The sequence below is a fragment of the Vulpes vulpes genome, chromosome 9 (genome assembly GCF_048418805.1).
Source record: "Vulpes vulpes isolate BD-2025 chromosome 9, VulVul3, whole genome shotgun sequence".
Classification (NCBI taxonomy): Eukaryota; Metazoa; Chordata; class Mammalia; order Carnivora; family Canidae; genus Vulpes; species Vulpes vulpes.
Genome location: NC_132788.1, coordinates 88257106 through 88271335, shown reverse-complemented (window position 1 = coordinate 88271335; position 14230 = coordinate 88257106). Strand labels below are relative to the sequence as shown.

The 14230-nt window shown below is 41.9% G+C and overlaps 1 protein-coding gene across 2 annotated transcripts in view; it reads left to right on the top strand.

Annotated features, from left to right (window-relative positions):
* The window catches only part of CACNA2D3 (calcium voltage-gated channel auxiliary subunit alpha2delta 3), an 833608-nt gene that overhangs the window by 769441 nt on the left and 49937 nt on the right, over positions 1-14230 (top strand). For both annotated transcript variants that reach the window (XM_072720752.1, XM_072720750.1), the window contains 3 exons: positions 1632-1707; positions 4371-4423; positions 5945-6000. In XM_072720752.1, the coding sequence (XP_072576853.1) occupies positions 1632-1707; positions 4371-4423; positions 5945-6000 (185 nt within the window). The remainder of the gene's footprint in view (positions 1-1631; positions 1708-4370; positions 4424-5944; positions 6001-14230) is intronic.

Sequence of the window (14230 nt, the reverse complement as noted above, 5' to 3'; positions counted from 1 at the left end):
GTAGCTGGGGTAGCATCAGGGCTGTGCCAATGTTGAGCATTTCAGTGGAAATTTGTTCAAGGACTTCCCTCAGCCAGATGCTTGGCTAATTCACAGGCTTTGTATCTGTCTCAATAAGCTCAGGTTCTTCTGGCATCTGCTGTAAAGAAAAAAGCCAGAGGACAGTGAATAAGACTAAAAGAAATGCTCTGATGAGGGAAAGGCTTTGGGGATTTGCTGGGAGATCATGTGACCTCTGGTGCCCTTTTGGGCTCTGCTCCTCGATACACCTCTATAGTGCTGGTCAGGAGCTGGTTTCCATCCTGATTTGGTCAAGCATGGCCAATTTTCTACTTGGTGCCTGTAGATGGTTCTTTATTTAATCCATTTGTATGACGCTTCTAGCTTATTGTCCAGAGGAGGAAGTCTTCACCTTTTAGCTTAAAGTTGATGTCTTCTATCTAGTAGTGACATCATCTCTTCAAGACTTATGTAATCAGGCAATCATTCATACGTTCAACTTTTGGAAGCCAAGTGCATGCCCCATACTGGGTGCTGGGCTAGTGCTTGGGGTCCACCCCCAGTCCTGCTGGAACTGACATGGAACTTCTATTCTAGTGTCCATTTCCAGCCCAACATTAAATATGCTCCAGGTTAAGCATTATATTATTCTAGAAAGGAATTCCTTCAGGGAGAATTCCTTGCAATCATTTAAAAGTTCATGTATTGCAGTGTTAACATGTCCTCTGGCAGTTATGTAATTCAGGCCAGACTTCAAGTGTCTCTTTTGGGGGGTTCCCAGAATAGTGGGAAGGCAGGTATATGGGGGGAGGAGGGAGGTATATGGCCTTTGGGATAAGGTGTTTGCTCCGTCTAGAACCTTTAACTAGCTACCAGAAACTGCCATTCACCTTTCTTTATAGAGTTGTTGATAAGAAATTAAAATATCTGGAACAATTATAAAGTGATACATCTTGGCAATTGAGTAAAAGTCATAATTGGGAATGAAAGCTATACTTTCATCACCAGTGTGTGGGGAATATATCCATTTTCTTGTCTCATCAATGGCGCTGTTTTCAAAAGCAAAAAATATAGTCACTGTTATGGTGGTGGTAGTTGGGAGTAGGGATTACAACCAATGAGCTAACTGGTTTCCAAAAAATTGTCAAAGTACTGGACTTATCTTAGCCCAGAGTTGTTTCCTAGTGCTTGAGAGAGGCAGAGGATCCCGCCACTTCTGAACTCAAAATAGCCCTTCTGAGCTTTCCTCAACCCTGGAGACATGGCCCAAATGGATGACCTCCAGCTCCCAGAATCCAGTTCCGAACAGCAAAGTCCTTCTGGAGTATCCTAGTCCATGCAAATCAACCTTGTTTAAACCAGAATGACTGTTTATCAAGTTGGGGGTTTCTCATCCCCATCTCCTTACCCAATCCCAATACCTTTACTCTCTTTGCTCCCCAAATTCCAAGTATGACCTGGCTGTGTCTCCAGTCCTAGACTTTGCATGTTCCTGGTTTGTCATCCTTATTAGGCCTGCATTTATTTGTGTTTGTAGCTGTTGCTCTTGATGGTGGTGTGGTGCCTGTTCACCATGATGGCTCACACATAGCTTCCCATTTAGTGACCCTCCTTTCTATTCTTTCCTATAGAATTACCCTTTATGACTATCAAGCCATGTGCAGAGCCAACAAGGACAGCAGTGATGGTGCCAGTGGGCTACTGGATGTAAGTACCGTGCAGTCACCTACAAAACAGTGGCATATTTCTCTGTCTCTGAGCGTGAGCATATCTTTATCTGTGGAGTGAATAGTTTATCTTTTTCAAAACCATGAATGTTTTATTTTATTTTATTTTTTTAACCATGAATGTTTTAAAGTGTTTCCTGATTTTACTGGTTAAGAAAAACCACTTCCATTCAAACTGACATTGATTATATGAATGACAAAGTTCTGAAATCTTTGAGGGACGAATGTGCCCCCTTTTGATGGATAGAAAAGGGGAGAAGTTGTGGCAATTCTCCCCTTCTCATATAAAAGAGAATTTGGTTTTGCTCATCAGAAATCTTGCCTTTGGTTTGGAAGAGACCGATTAGCCTATGGACAAATTCACATTTTGATCACAGATTCTCTACCCTAAGCAGGATGCTGCTTAACTTCTGTATCATTTTTGCTGGAGCTGGTTACATCAGTGATGTCACAGTTGGGAACCAATCAACATAGCTATTGTATCATTAGAAACAGACTTCCAGAAACTGTTATAATTTACTCCCAGTTAAAAATATAGTTTACAATGTACAAGCAATGTAAGTTTGTCCACCAGTCACCTGAAAACACAGGAAAAACAGTTACAGTATATTTCAACATAATCCAATATACGTAGATAATAAATATAACCTTTGCATGTTATCATTTTGTAAACTCCAAAAATTAACTTAAAATCTGGTTTGAAGCACAAAATTTATGAGCCATTTTGGTTTTTAAAATATAAACACACACCTTCTCATTTGCAGATGTAAGATCTTGCAAGGAGATTATTTAAAAGCCAAATATTTAACGTGGTTCTCCTACGATGAGGGAGCAAGAAATGATTTGGAGCTGGAAAATTTCTGAAAGGCAACTAGGGACTGAAAGCTGAAGGTTTTGAAAAATACTGCTTCTAAGTGAGAATCAATATGCCTTTCCAAATCCAACTTCCCTAGATTTAGCATGAATATTTCTAGATTTAAAATGTTCCCAAGATATATTTTCATCATTAGGCTTAAAAGCTCAATGGCTTTACTCTTCTGAATGATAGTGTGCATTTAAATTTTTAATCCTGTATTTACATAATCCCTTTGTGTGCCCATACTTTGAGCCAGGGTCTGGCATGGAATGCTTGAGTGCGCTTCCATCCCTCCCACTCCACCCCCTGCCCCCGAGGGAGCTGCCCCTGTGCTGGCCCTTCCCCCCCACCCCAGCCTCCCTAATCCCTCTATTCATTCCCTCCTCCCAGGGACCCACACTACCTAGGACTGCCAATGTGTCAACTGCCCATCCCAGCAGGTACAAAGGCACAGAACCGTCCCTGTCCCAGGGTCTGACCACCAGGGTCTTTTTGAAAGAAAGATGCTTATTTTCCAAGCAATGAGAAATATAATGGCAAAACCACAGGATTGCAGGTTGCATTTGGTTTTAGGAAATAGCTAATAGCTCACATCCTTATCTGACCCTAATTCTGAGGGTTCTGTGATTCAGGGAATGATGTTGACACACTCAATTAAATCAGAGCAAGGGATCCAGTCTGAAATCTGTGTGGGCTGAGAATAACCCCAGTAGACTGTTATTATTGTTGTTTTGTTCGTTTACTTACGAACTTGAGATAGGGAAATTTCGAGAATGGTTAGAGGTATATAAATTGGTTTTTGTTTTATTTAAAACTGGATAAATCCCCTATTCCCAGTTTTAGTCTTTATCATCAAAATGCTCAGAGGGTAGGACTAAATACCCTTAACTTCAGAAACCAGGATTTGGCATTTCAAGTTTTTGATAAACCTAAAGACAACCACTAAAGGGTCTGAGATTTTTTTGGACCTGCCATCTGGAGGGAGGGCTTTGCCAATATCAGAGCCTCTCAAGAGCATCCACTACTGGAATATCTGGCATCTACAAAGAACTAACTGAGGGGAAGACCTGGTATTTTCCAGAATTTAGGAAATTGAATTATCCACATAGAAAATATCACAGAGTAAACAATCCAACTGCTTTTTTAAATTAAAATATTCTGAAATAAAGATTAGGCTGTCAATACCTTCTTTTATAGAGATGAAGGGGATTTTCTGCAAGGATAAAATCACATGTTCATACGGCTGTTATTTTTTTTTTTCAAATCCAAATATGTATGTGTGAGAAAAGGCAGCTTGAATCCTACATAACTCATGGGCAACATTAAAATCAAGTATATGCAACTTGTGCTTATTTCAGCGAATGACATACAGTGATGGAGAACAGGGAATCCCCTTTCTGAGAGGCAGATCTGTGGATTACCACTTGAAATTAGTTGTATGATTCTAGCCCCTCAGCATTAGGCTGCAAAATATTAGCCCCTGGAGGACAAAGGTTTAAACATCGTTTGCTGAACTTCCTTTTTCCTCCCAGAGATAACCCCTGTATTAGATCATGTTTATTTTACTTGTAAATCACATCTCACTACAGGGGAGTTCAAAGTTTTAAAATGTTAGTTTTAGAATACGGTATCCAACCATGTTCTTCTTTTAGCAAGGGCTTCGCTGTTTTCCAACATGATATTAATCTCTCTAGAAGAATAACATTGTCTTTATGTAAAGCCTTAAGTTAAACTACAAATTTCATATGTGATGCATTGTTTTCAATGAATCCAATTCTTCTCTTCAGCCTTATAATGCCTTCCTTGCTGCAGTAAAATGGATAATGACAGAACTTGTCCTGTAAGTACAATTTGCTGCATTTTTAAAGAGTAACATTCCTTTTCTTTTGTATTATAAAGTGAATTGGAAGACTGTGTTCCATGTTTTGAACAACCATTAGATTCAGAATACTCTGAGATAACCTCATTGGATATCTTGAAATATTGAAAGCTGAGACCCAAAAATTATCTTTAAGTTATTCATGGTCACTGCTTATGCCCTTATGTCATTGTTTAGCAGACTAACAGCTTGCAATATACAAACCAAATTTATTTATTGTGGTTAGTGTTAAATTTAACATAGATGTCTGGCTGTTTTTAATGCAGCCTGGGTGGGCTGTGGTCAGAAGAACAAATTGCCAGGGCTGCCCACTGTGCGCCTTCGGATGTGTTGGCATGTGCAGGAGAGGGGGCATGTGCAGGAGCTTATGCAGTCCTGCGCCAGGGGTGTCAGCTTTTCTCAGGTGTGAATGGTTTACCCAAACTACAGTTCTATTTGGAGGGTGCTAGATGCATCTGTGACTTAGGTCAGATTGAAATGGCACAAAGATGGAAGGTTTGACTCCCAGAAGAGATATTGGACACATGACAGAAATACCATGTCCCATGAAAGAGTGGAAATCCATGGACGAACCTGAAAACCAGATTCCTTAAGCTGCACCAAACTCTCAGGTTCTTACTTTGCCCACTACAGCTGTACTTCCAGGGGTTTGAGGAAGATTTCTTACCCTTTAATAAACAGCCATCGTCTTCTTTATGCCTTAATGCAACCTATATTAATTTAACAACATTATAAATTGAAATTCATTTCTCTTATGTACATAAGAGGCAGAAAATACAGCAACAGACAATAGTGAGCTTTTAATTGACAGTAAGCTGCTGGAGGTAGTAGCTGTGAGCCTAAAAAAGAAATGATGGAATTTTGATCTGCCTCTATTCATTTGGAGGATGGTTTATATTACTTTCACATTTTTTGCCAGCAATTGAGAAATTCTGATATATTTTTTTGAAGTTTCATTGTGGCATAATTTCATAAAGAGAAGCTTGTTCCATCTGTGCTACACATACATACACACACACACACACACACACACACACACAAGGCTGAACAAGTTTGCATTGCAGAATAAATTTGGAAAGACTGCTTTATTACTACAGATCATACTCTAGGTAGAGAATATGCTATTTGTATCTCTGCACCGAGACAGAGGAAGGCCTTTGGAAACTGGCTTTTTCGTAGAGACTCAGACTATAACTGGAAAACTATTTCTGCCTACAAGCAGGATATTTCTCAACAGAGTTCTTGAGTGTAGGGAAACCCAATTTCAGGGTGTGGCTGCCTGGCATTGGTGATAAAATAGCCTTTCACAAGGAAGATAAAGCCCAGTGAAAATTCAGGGGTAACACAACCAACCCTACTGTACCTTCTGATCATGATGTTATTCTTTCAAATGAAGCGAGCAATGCTGAATAACAGAATGTTGCTGTTCTGTTCAAGGGGCCAATGACCAAATAACTCTGGGCTTTTGCATCACCTGTTTAGGTTCCTGGTGGAATTTAACCTCTGCAGTTGGTGGCACTCAGATATGACAGCTAAAGGTAAGCAGCAACCAGTCCCTATTTCCCAGCTCAGAGTGGTAAACCGGGGTTCACTGGCTACTTTTCACCAAGGATGGACAAACATACAACTACCCAGGAAAAAGTGATGGTTTTTAGCTCCATTAGCAAAAGGCACCCTTTGTGCTGACTTTCCTGCCATCCGGTCTGACAAAAATTCCACAGGTTTCATTCAGCTCCTGTTGAATGTGCACTTGGACCTGTTTCCTTAACTAAGACTTTGAGGTCGTACATTGCACAGGTGAATTCTTCAACAAGCTCGTGGGCAGCACTCAATATCGAAGGGAGACACATTGCCTTGTTCAGGCTGAGTGAATGGATAACCACTCTGGTTTTTTTTTTGTTTGTTTGATGGTTTTTAATAATTATCCTCTTAAAATATAAATCTAATCATATTATGCTCCCCACTCAAAAGCCTTCAGTGATTTGAGCAGTAATTAGGAGAAACTCTTAGAGGTGTGAGTTGAGGAGTTAGATCAGCAGATTGCATTCCTGTCTCCAAGGTTTGCCTTTGGCAAGTTAGCTGATCTCTTTGAGACTCAGTTTCTCCATAGTAAGCAAAATGGGAGACATAATAAATAATATTTATCTCCTATCTTGTGTGTGTTTAATGATAAATCATATACATGCTGAGCATGGTGACTGGAACATAATGAGCCCTCAAAAAATGATAGCTGTAATTACCTTATGATACCGGTGCTGACACTGTTGACCACAATGATGACTAGTCGAGTCCCCATGCCCTACAAAGCCAGTGCTCTTTAATGAGCGCCGGCTCACAGCCATCTGCCCCACCTGCTCCGTCACGCACTCTTTCTCAGACATGCTCTGCTTCTTCTTTCCTGTGTGTGTTCATTCATGTTCATTTTCTTACCTGGGATGCCAGGAACTAGCAGAAGACTAGACTGCTACCATTTTTATTATTTTTTTTAATTATCTGTCTTTTTCAAAGAGGTAGATTAGTAATGTCTCAGCCTCCTCCAGGTGCTGGATATACTTCAATCTGACATTTCCTCTCCCATCCCTTAAAATCCTAGTGGGAAAGGATTCCTTTAATACTTTCAGGAAGAGTTAGCAGGATTTTCTTCATGCTTTCGTCGCAGTCAGCTCACACATTTATTTCCCCAGCTCTTCTACAACCATTATTTATTATTATTATTATTCATGAAAGACACAGAGAAAGAGAGGCTGAGATATAGGCAGAGGGAGAAGTAGGGTCCCTGTCGGGAGCCTGATGTGGAACTCAATCTCAGGATCCTGAGATCATGACCTGAGCCAAAGGCAGACACTCAACCACCAAGCCACCCAGGTGCCCTTGCACCATTATTGTCTCAATTTGTTTCCTTCACACTAAACTAGAGTTTCTTGGTGGCAGGAGGTGTGCCTTACAACCAATGTTATCCCTTAGTACCTAACTAACGCTCAGTGCTTAATAGGTGCTCAGTCTCCGCGTACTGAATACCCTAACAAATCTTCCTTTTGCTGGGTATGACCACTATAGTGACTGTCATCATGGCTTTATAATTTACACATAGGCCTATGTTGCCTACATTCAGGAATTCCCTCATTTCTTATTAGAGTATGACACGGAGGAATGCCTACAGAGAGGTGTATGTGGGGATGTGGCTGCACAGGGTGGCCTCTGATTACAGTGAACCTAATCCAAGTGTGTTTGGGGTTGGCCCAATCCTGAGAAACTGACAGCCCAGTATTAAAGCACCTTTGTGCTCTGTTTTCTCTCTCTCTCTCTCTCTCTCTCTCTCTCTCTCTCTCTTTCTCTCTCTCTCACACACACACTGTCCTGGCGACCCAAGTGTGGGTTCCACACTTGCCCCTTCATGTTGGGTCAATACCTGCTTTGAATGTCCATAACCCCATTTCTAGAAATCTGAACTAAGGAAGTAAACTGGGGTAGGAGCAAAGGATTCTATGACAGGATGATCATCACTAAGGAACTGATGATTGCAAATACTGGTAACTCTTTAAATGATGATTAATAGGGACATTTCAAAATAAATGACAGCCCATCCACAGAGAGGCAGAGAAACTTTTTAATAAGATTATGTTTCTGAGAACAGATCTTTTTCTTTTTTAAAAGATTTTATTTATTTATTCATGAGAGACACACAGAGAGAGAGACAGAGAGAGACGGAGACAGAGGCAGACACAGGCAGAGAGAGAAGCAGGCTCCATGCAGGGAGCCCGACATGGGACTCAATCCCAGGTCTCTAGGATCAGGCTCTGGGCTGAAGGCAGCACTAAACCGCTGAGCCACCCAGGCTGCCCTGAAAACAAATCTTTTTAATAAGATCAAAACTGCTAATGAAACTAAGTGACATAGCAAGATAAACAATATACAAAACTGTATATATGCCAGCAAAATATCCAATGATGGGGGAGAGGGGATACGGAATTAAATAGGGTCAACAATCAGTATGGCCAGTGGGGAGTCAATAAGCAGAGAACAAAATATGAACTAGGAAAGGAAGAGTATTATGTCCCCCAAGAAAATTTTACCTATAACACAGACCTGCTTTTGTTGAAAATTACACACGTGAGAGCTGAGAAGGAACCCACTAAATGGGTGCTTGCTATCTTCTTCTATTTACTTTTCTTATTCCACTAGCTTCTCCACAGTTTTACTATTAGGAATGAAAAAGGTTAGATGAGATTAAAAGGGAAGGATGGTGTGGGGTGGGGGACGCCTGGGTGGCTCAGAGGTTGAAATGTCTGCCTTCGGCTCAGGGCATGATCCTGGGGTCTTGGGATCGAGTCCCGCATCTGGCTCCCTGCAGGGAGCCTGCTTCTCCCTCTGCCTGTGTCTGCCTCTCTCCCTGGGTCTCTCATGAATAAATAAATAAAATCTTTAAAAAAAAAAAAAAAGGGAATCATGGAAGAAGGAAGATCAATAGAGGCCAAGAGAATGCACTGCAAGTTGGGCATCGGGCTGCTCTGGCCTCAGCGCCAGTTCCTGCAGACAAGTCACCACAGCTTCAAATCAGGCTTTGAGCTCTAGGAGCCTGGAACAGCCGTTTTGCCCAGATTAAGTGCTCTGCTCTGGAATCAAGCAGCCTGCATCTGCTGCTTGCTAGCTTCTTGCTTCTGGGTGAGTCTCTTGGTATGTCTGGGCTCTGGTGTCCTGATTGGTCAGCAGAGATAACCAGGCACTTAAGGCAGGTGTGAGAAATGGGTTAGGCGGTGCCCTTGAAGGTCGTGGGTGGACTTAGCACAGAGAGAGCACTCCCCACATGGTTGGTGGTACTTATGCTTTGGGCAGCGGGGGCTTTTGGGACTGAGACCATGGCTGGCTCCAGTGCACTCAGTGCTGAGAGCAGCAGGCTGGTCATCATCAGGGTTTGCTTTTTGACATCCATCTTCACTACCCTGTGCCTGCCCACCTCTGGGTGAGGCGCTTCCATGATGAGCATGAGGATGCCCCACCTCTTCATGCCAACCGACTTCTCCATTTGCCCCGTTCTCACCCTGGCTTGCTCCTCTTCCCCATGACCTGTTGCCCCAGGCATCTGCCCACACTCTGGTTCTGGCCCTTCAGATTTGAAATTAGTTTAAAATTTTTTATTGTGTACCAGTCACTGTGATCTTTGCTCAGACCAGTGTTTTTCAGGCTTGTGGGGGGGGGGGGGGGGCGGATTTTTTCTTCTAGGAGTCATTGCAATATTTGGAGACATTGAACAACTGGGGGGTCCAGATGGGGGGTGGGGGTGCTTGCTACTGACATCTAGTGGGTAGAAGCCAGGGATGCTGCTAAACTTCCTAGGACACACAACCCCTCACAACAAAGAATTATCCTACTCAAAATATCATATTGGTAGTGCCAATGTTGGGAAACCCTGGTGTAGACTGAAGACTATAGGTTAGGGAATGAAGAATAAGGAAGAAGATTATGGTGGCCTTTGCACTCATGATGCTTACAGAAGTGGATGAAGGTTCCCATTCTGAAATTTTACATCCCCTCTCCTCTGCTCCCCCTGTACCAGAACCAACAGAGGGCAGAGTTTCAGCTAAGAGGAATAATGAGATGCTTCAGCTCACCATTTTCTTTGAGAAAATTCTTTTGAAAAAATTCCTTAATAGATAATTCCAAGTCACGTTGCTCTGTTGCCACACTGCGAGACCTTCCCCTAGACCTTAGAAAGACCTCATCAAATGGTTATATCATCACCGTACAGTGTGCAAATATACAGTGTAGTGCTTTTCCATTTCCAGAATGTTGGCGCTAGACTATCTTCAGATCCTTTCATCATACCTGAGAGGTGGGGACTGCTGGAATTTGTCACTAAACCTTTCTGAGCTACCTAAGTCAGACAGCTATTAGATAATAGGCTCAGACATAAGCAAGAGCTCAGCTAGATGGCAGTGAGCAAGGCAGCCCACCTTGTTTGAGCCCCTGTGCAGAGCTGGCTGCCGTATGTGGATTATCTCATTTGGGCCTATAGGCTTCTGCTGGGCAGGGCTGACTTTTTCCAATCCATTGATGGAGAAATGAATCAAATGGGGGTGAACAGACTCATCTTCGGGGCTGCTGTCCTCTGGGTATCTTTGTTAAAGGAAAATATAAATGCTAAGATCCAGTGTATCAGTAGAGAAAAGTTTCAAGCATCACAGCAGTATTGACTTGCAAGGTTTCTTCATTCTAAATTTACCATTCCCTCACTAGATAAAGACCCTGTGCTGAGACATACATCTTTGTTTAGCTAAAAATGGAATCCATAATTACACTGTTTATCTGCTTCATTTCCTTAATGAAGGGGACTGTGCAAGCCCATTTCTGCTTGATTATCACAAAGGTATCATTTTGGCGAAGCTGCACAAAGAGAATGGAGCTTGCTGGCACCGAATATGAATGGGGGTGCATTCACAGAGACAAAAGAAGGGGAAAGCTTTTCAAATGGCAACTCTATTCATTCCCAGTTGTCTGCCCGTAATTACTGTGAACCCAAGTCAGTTATTCTCATCAGGGACATTTGTTGCTAAGGGAAAATTAAAGAAATTCAATTGTGTGGATGCTCCATTGGGTGCTTCATTGTGAGTGAGTGGTAGGTCATGGCTTCAGCTTGAGACAGCCGGCCTAACGGGGATGGGAAGTAGAGCAGTGTAATGGACAGAATGAGGCTCCAGGATGTGACTGGTGGAAGTGGATCTGGGCCCCCTAGCTCATGGCAATGTGACTTTGGCCAAGCAGTGTAACTTAATTTCTCTGGACTAATTTCTTCATCTGTAAAACGGAAGACCAGTAGGCCTTCCCCATTGCATGGTGGTGAGGACTCTGTCCATACCAAGGGCCTAGCATCGTGTTTGGCATGTAGTAAGTGTTCAGTGAGTATTGGCTGTAAAGGTGGTGATGATGGTTTTGCTGGTTAAGTAAATGATGGTCATGAGAGTCACTTTCTCTGGGACCCAAGGCAGGCCGTGTCTGCTTTCTGAACCCCAGTTTTTCGTAAAGTAAGGAATCGGCCTCGTTGAGATTTCTGACCTCTTGTGCTTACACCTTTGTAAGATAATGAGTTGTAAATGCCTAATGGCTAAAACAATGGTCATTAGATCACTGGCAGCCTTAGCTATTGGTTCACAATTGCATAGATAAGCAGTAATGATTGGCAAATATATGTGGTGTCCATGGCACTCCAGGCAAAGAAAAGTCTTCATAATAAACCATGTTATTTAGATTAAATGTGGCCATGGTTTTATATGATAATTCGCATGTTTCCCAAAAGCACAGCAAGCAACTTCCAGCCAATCTATAGTCGGGTTGCAAACAGACTCAACGGTTTATCGCCACATCAGTATGGGTGCCCTGCAATTGTCAAGGGAAGAAGAATTTCATCTCCAGGAAGGATCAGAGCCAAATGAGCCTCACCATTGAGAGCACTGGACTCATTCCATTGTAACTGGGCCCAGACAATTACAATTAGAGATGGTGCAATTATCAGGCCTATTTAAATCATGTGTGCTGCCTATCTCAGCCCGCCCCAAAGACCTTTCTTCCTCTCTTTCATTGGCCAAACTTCACAGAGCAGTTAAATATATGTGAGCTGGAGCCAGACGGCACAAGTTCAAATTCTGGCTCTGCCACATATTCACTGGATGAATTTGGGCAATGTATTTGGTTTGCTCTTCCATTCACTAATCTGCAAAACAAGGATAATCGTGGTTCCCACCTTATAGTTTATTTCTTTTTATTTTGTCATGTTTTACTGTTAAATAAATGAATACATGTAACGTAGAACAACATCTGGCATGTAGTAATTTCTTAATAAATGTAGCTGTTACCATTATGAGGTTATTATGTGCCATCTGCCTGTGTGCGCCATATCCACTTATAATCTTTGTTGTTGGGTTATTAGGTTTTTTGAAAATTAATCTTTTATTTCATTTTAACTGACTCGTTTTTGAAATTTGAATAATTTAAATATTAAAAGGAAGTTTCCCAAATTGAAACTCACTATCATTTGCTATATACAAAGGAGTCAATTGTGAACACAAGAACCATGACAATAAAAAGTGTTACCAAATTGTAGCCAGATGCTCTGAGGTTTATGTGTGGCCTCCCCAGATAAAGAAGGAAGAAGAGCAAATGAAAGAAAAATGAAAATGAAAGGTGGGAAAAGTTCCCTAGCATCCAACAAAGACACCTTCCTTTCAAAATCAGAAGCATTGAAAAAGAACTTGGAAGTGAATGATGTTTCTACCAGGTGCCTCTCTCTCGTTGCTGTTTGGCCTGGGCCGCCTAAACTGACCTTGCCTTCCCCTTGAAGGCAGGCAATTTGTCATGAGGGCCTGAGATGCTTACATTCCCTTTGTCTATTTGATTGCCTAGAAAAACACCATTCAGGGGAATTATTCAGATTTTCTGCAAGCATGTGATGACACTTGCTATGAGTTCGCACCACAGGGCATGGGGGTCAGGCAGTGTCTGGGACCTGTGCCATTGGGAGCATGACACTCACCAGTGCTGGACCTGCAGTGGAGCTGGGAGTCAAGGAGGGAGTCAGTGGCCTTTTTTTTTTTCCTTTTCTTTTTCTTTCTTTCTTTCTTTCTTTCTTTCTTTCTTTCTTTCTTTCTTTCTTTCTTTCTTCCTTTTTTTTAAGATTTTATTTATTTGAGAGAGAGTGTGAGTGAGAGAGCACAAGCAATGGGAACCACAGAAGGAGAGGGAGAAGCAGACTCCCTGCTGAGCAGAGAGCCAGATGTGGGGCTCTATCCCAGGAACCTGAAATCATGACCTGAGCTGAAGTTAGACGCTTAACCAACTGAACCACCCAGGCACTCCTGATTGGCCTTCTCTAACCCAAAAGCAATGCTTCCAAAAGGCCAACAGTTTCTAAGAATTCAGTGCAATAACATGCAGTCATGTGGCTGCATTCAAGTAAATATGTTCACTTAAGCAGCCCTCACAGTGTGTCACCACTCGCCATGTTTTAATTCATCCTCAAACAACCATGTAAAGTTATTCCCTTTTATTCCCATTTTACAGAGGAGAACACTAAGTCATAAAGAGATTGTGCCTACCTTGTGCCTTTAGCTACTATGTAATTAGTCCAACTCCTGGCAGGTGGGTGGTAATGCTCTCCACCAGCTAACATTTCATGAAGGCTGTGTGTGTGTGTGTGTGTGTGTGCACCTGCATATATGTGAAAGTGCCCACATATGTCTCTTGGTTAAAAGCTGTACCTGCCTGGTCTATTCATTACTCAGAACAACTCAGTGAGTTAATATGGGTATCTTGCCTTAATGTCAGTGACCTGTTTCTGGAAATCACAAGTCATACGTAAAAAAGCTGATTGGATCCACTTCCTTCTGTTTTAGATGAGAAAAATAACAATGCATTATGCTTTAACCCCAACTCTGAATTGCTCTCCTCAAAATAATTAAAGCTCAGTGAAAAGCCTATATATATATATATATATATATATATATATATATATATTATTTAAAAAGCCCAATCACACTAGGATATACATGCTTGGAACACGGCTTCCTGATCACCCAACAAATATCTGGTGGTTACCAAATGCTCCTTTAGCACCTAGTAGTCCTGTGATGGCTCACCTAGTGCCAGCAGCCTCCACATGGACATTCCACAGAACATGTACCCATGCTTCTGACATCCATTCAACTATATTTGGAATACAATTTGAGACTTTGTTAAAACATCATTTTGATAAAATCCTATTGAGTTTTGGTATGGAAA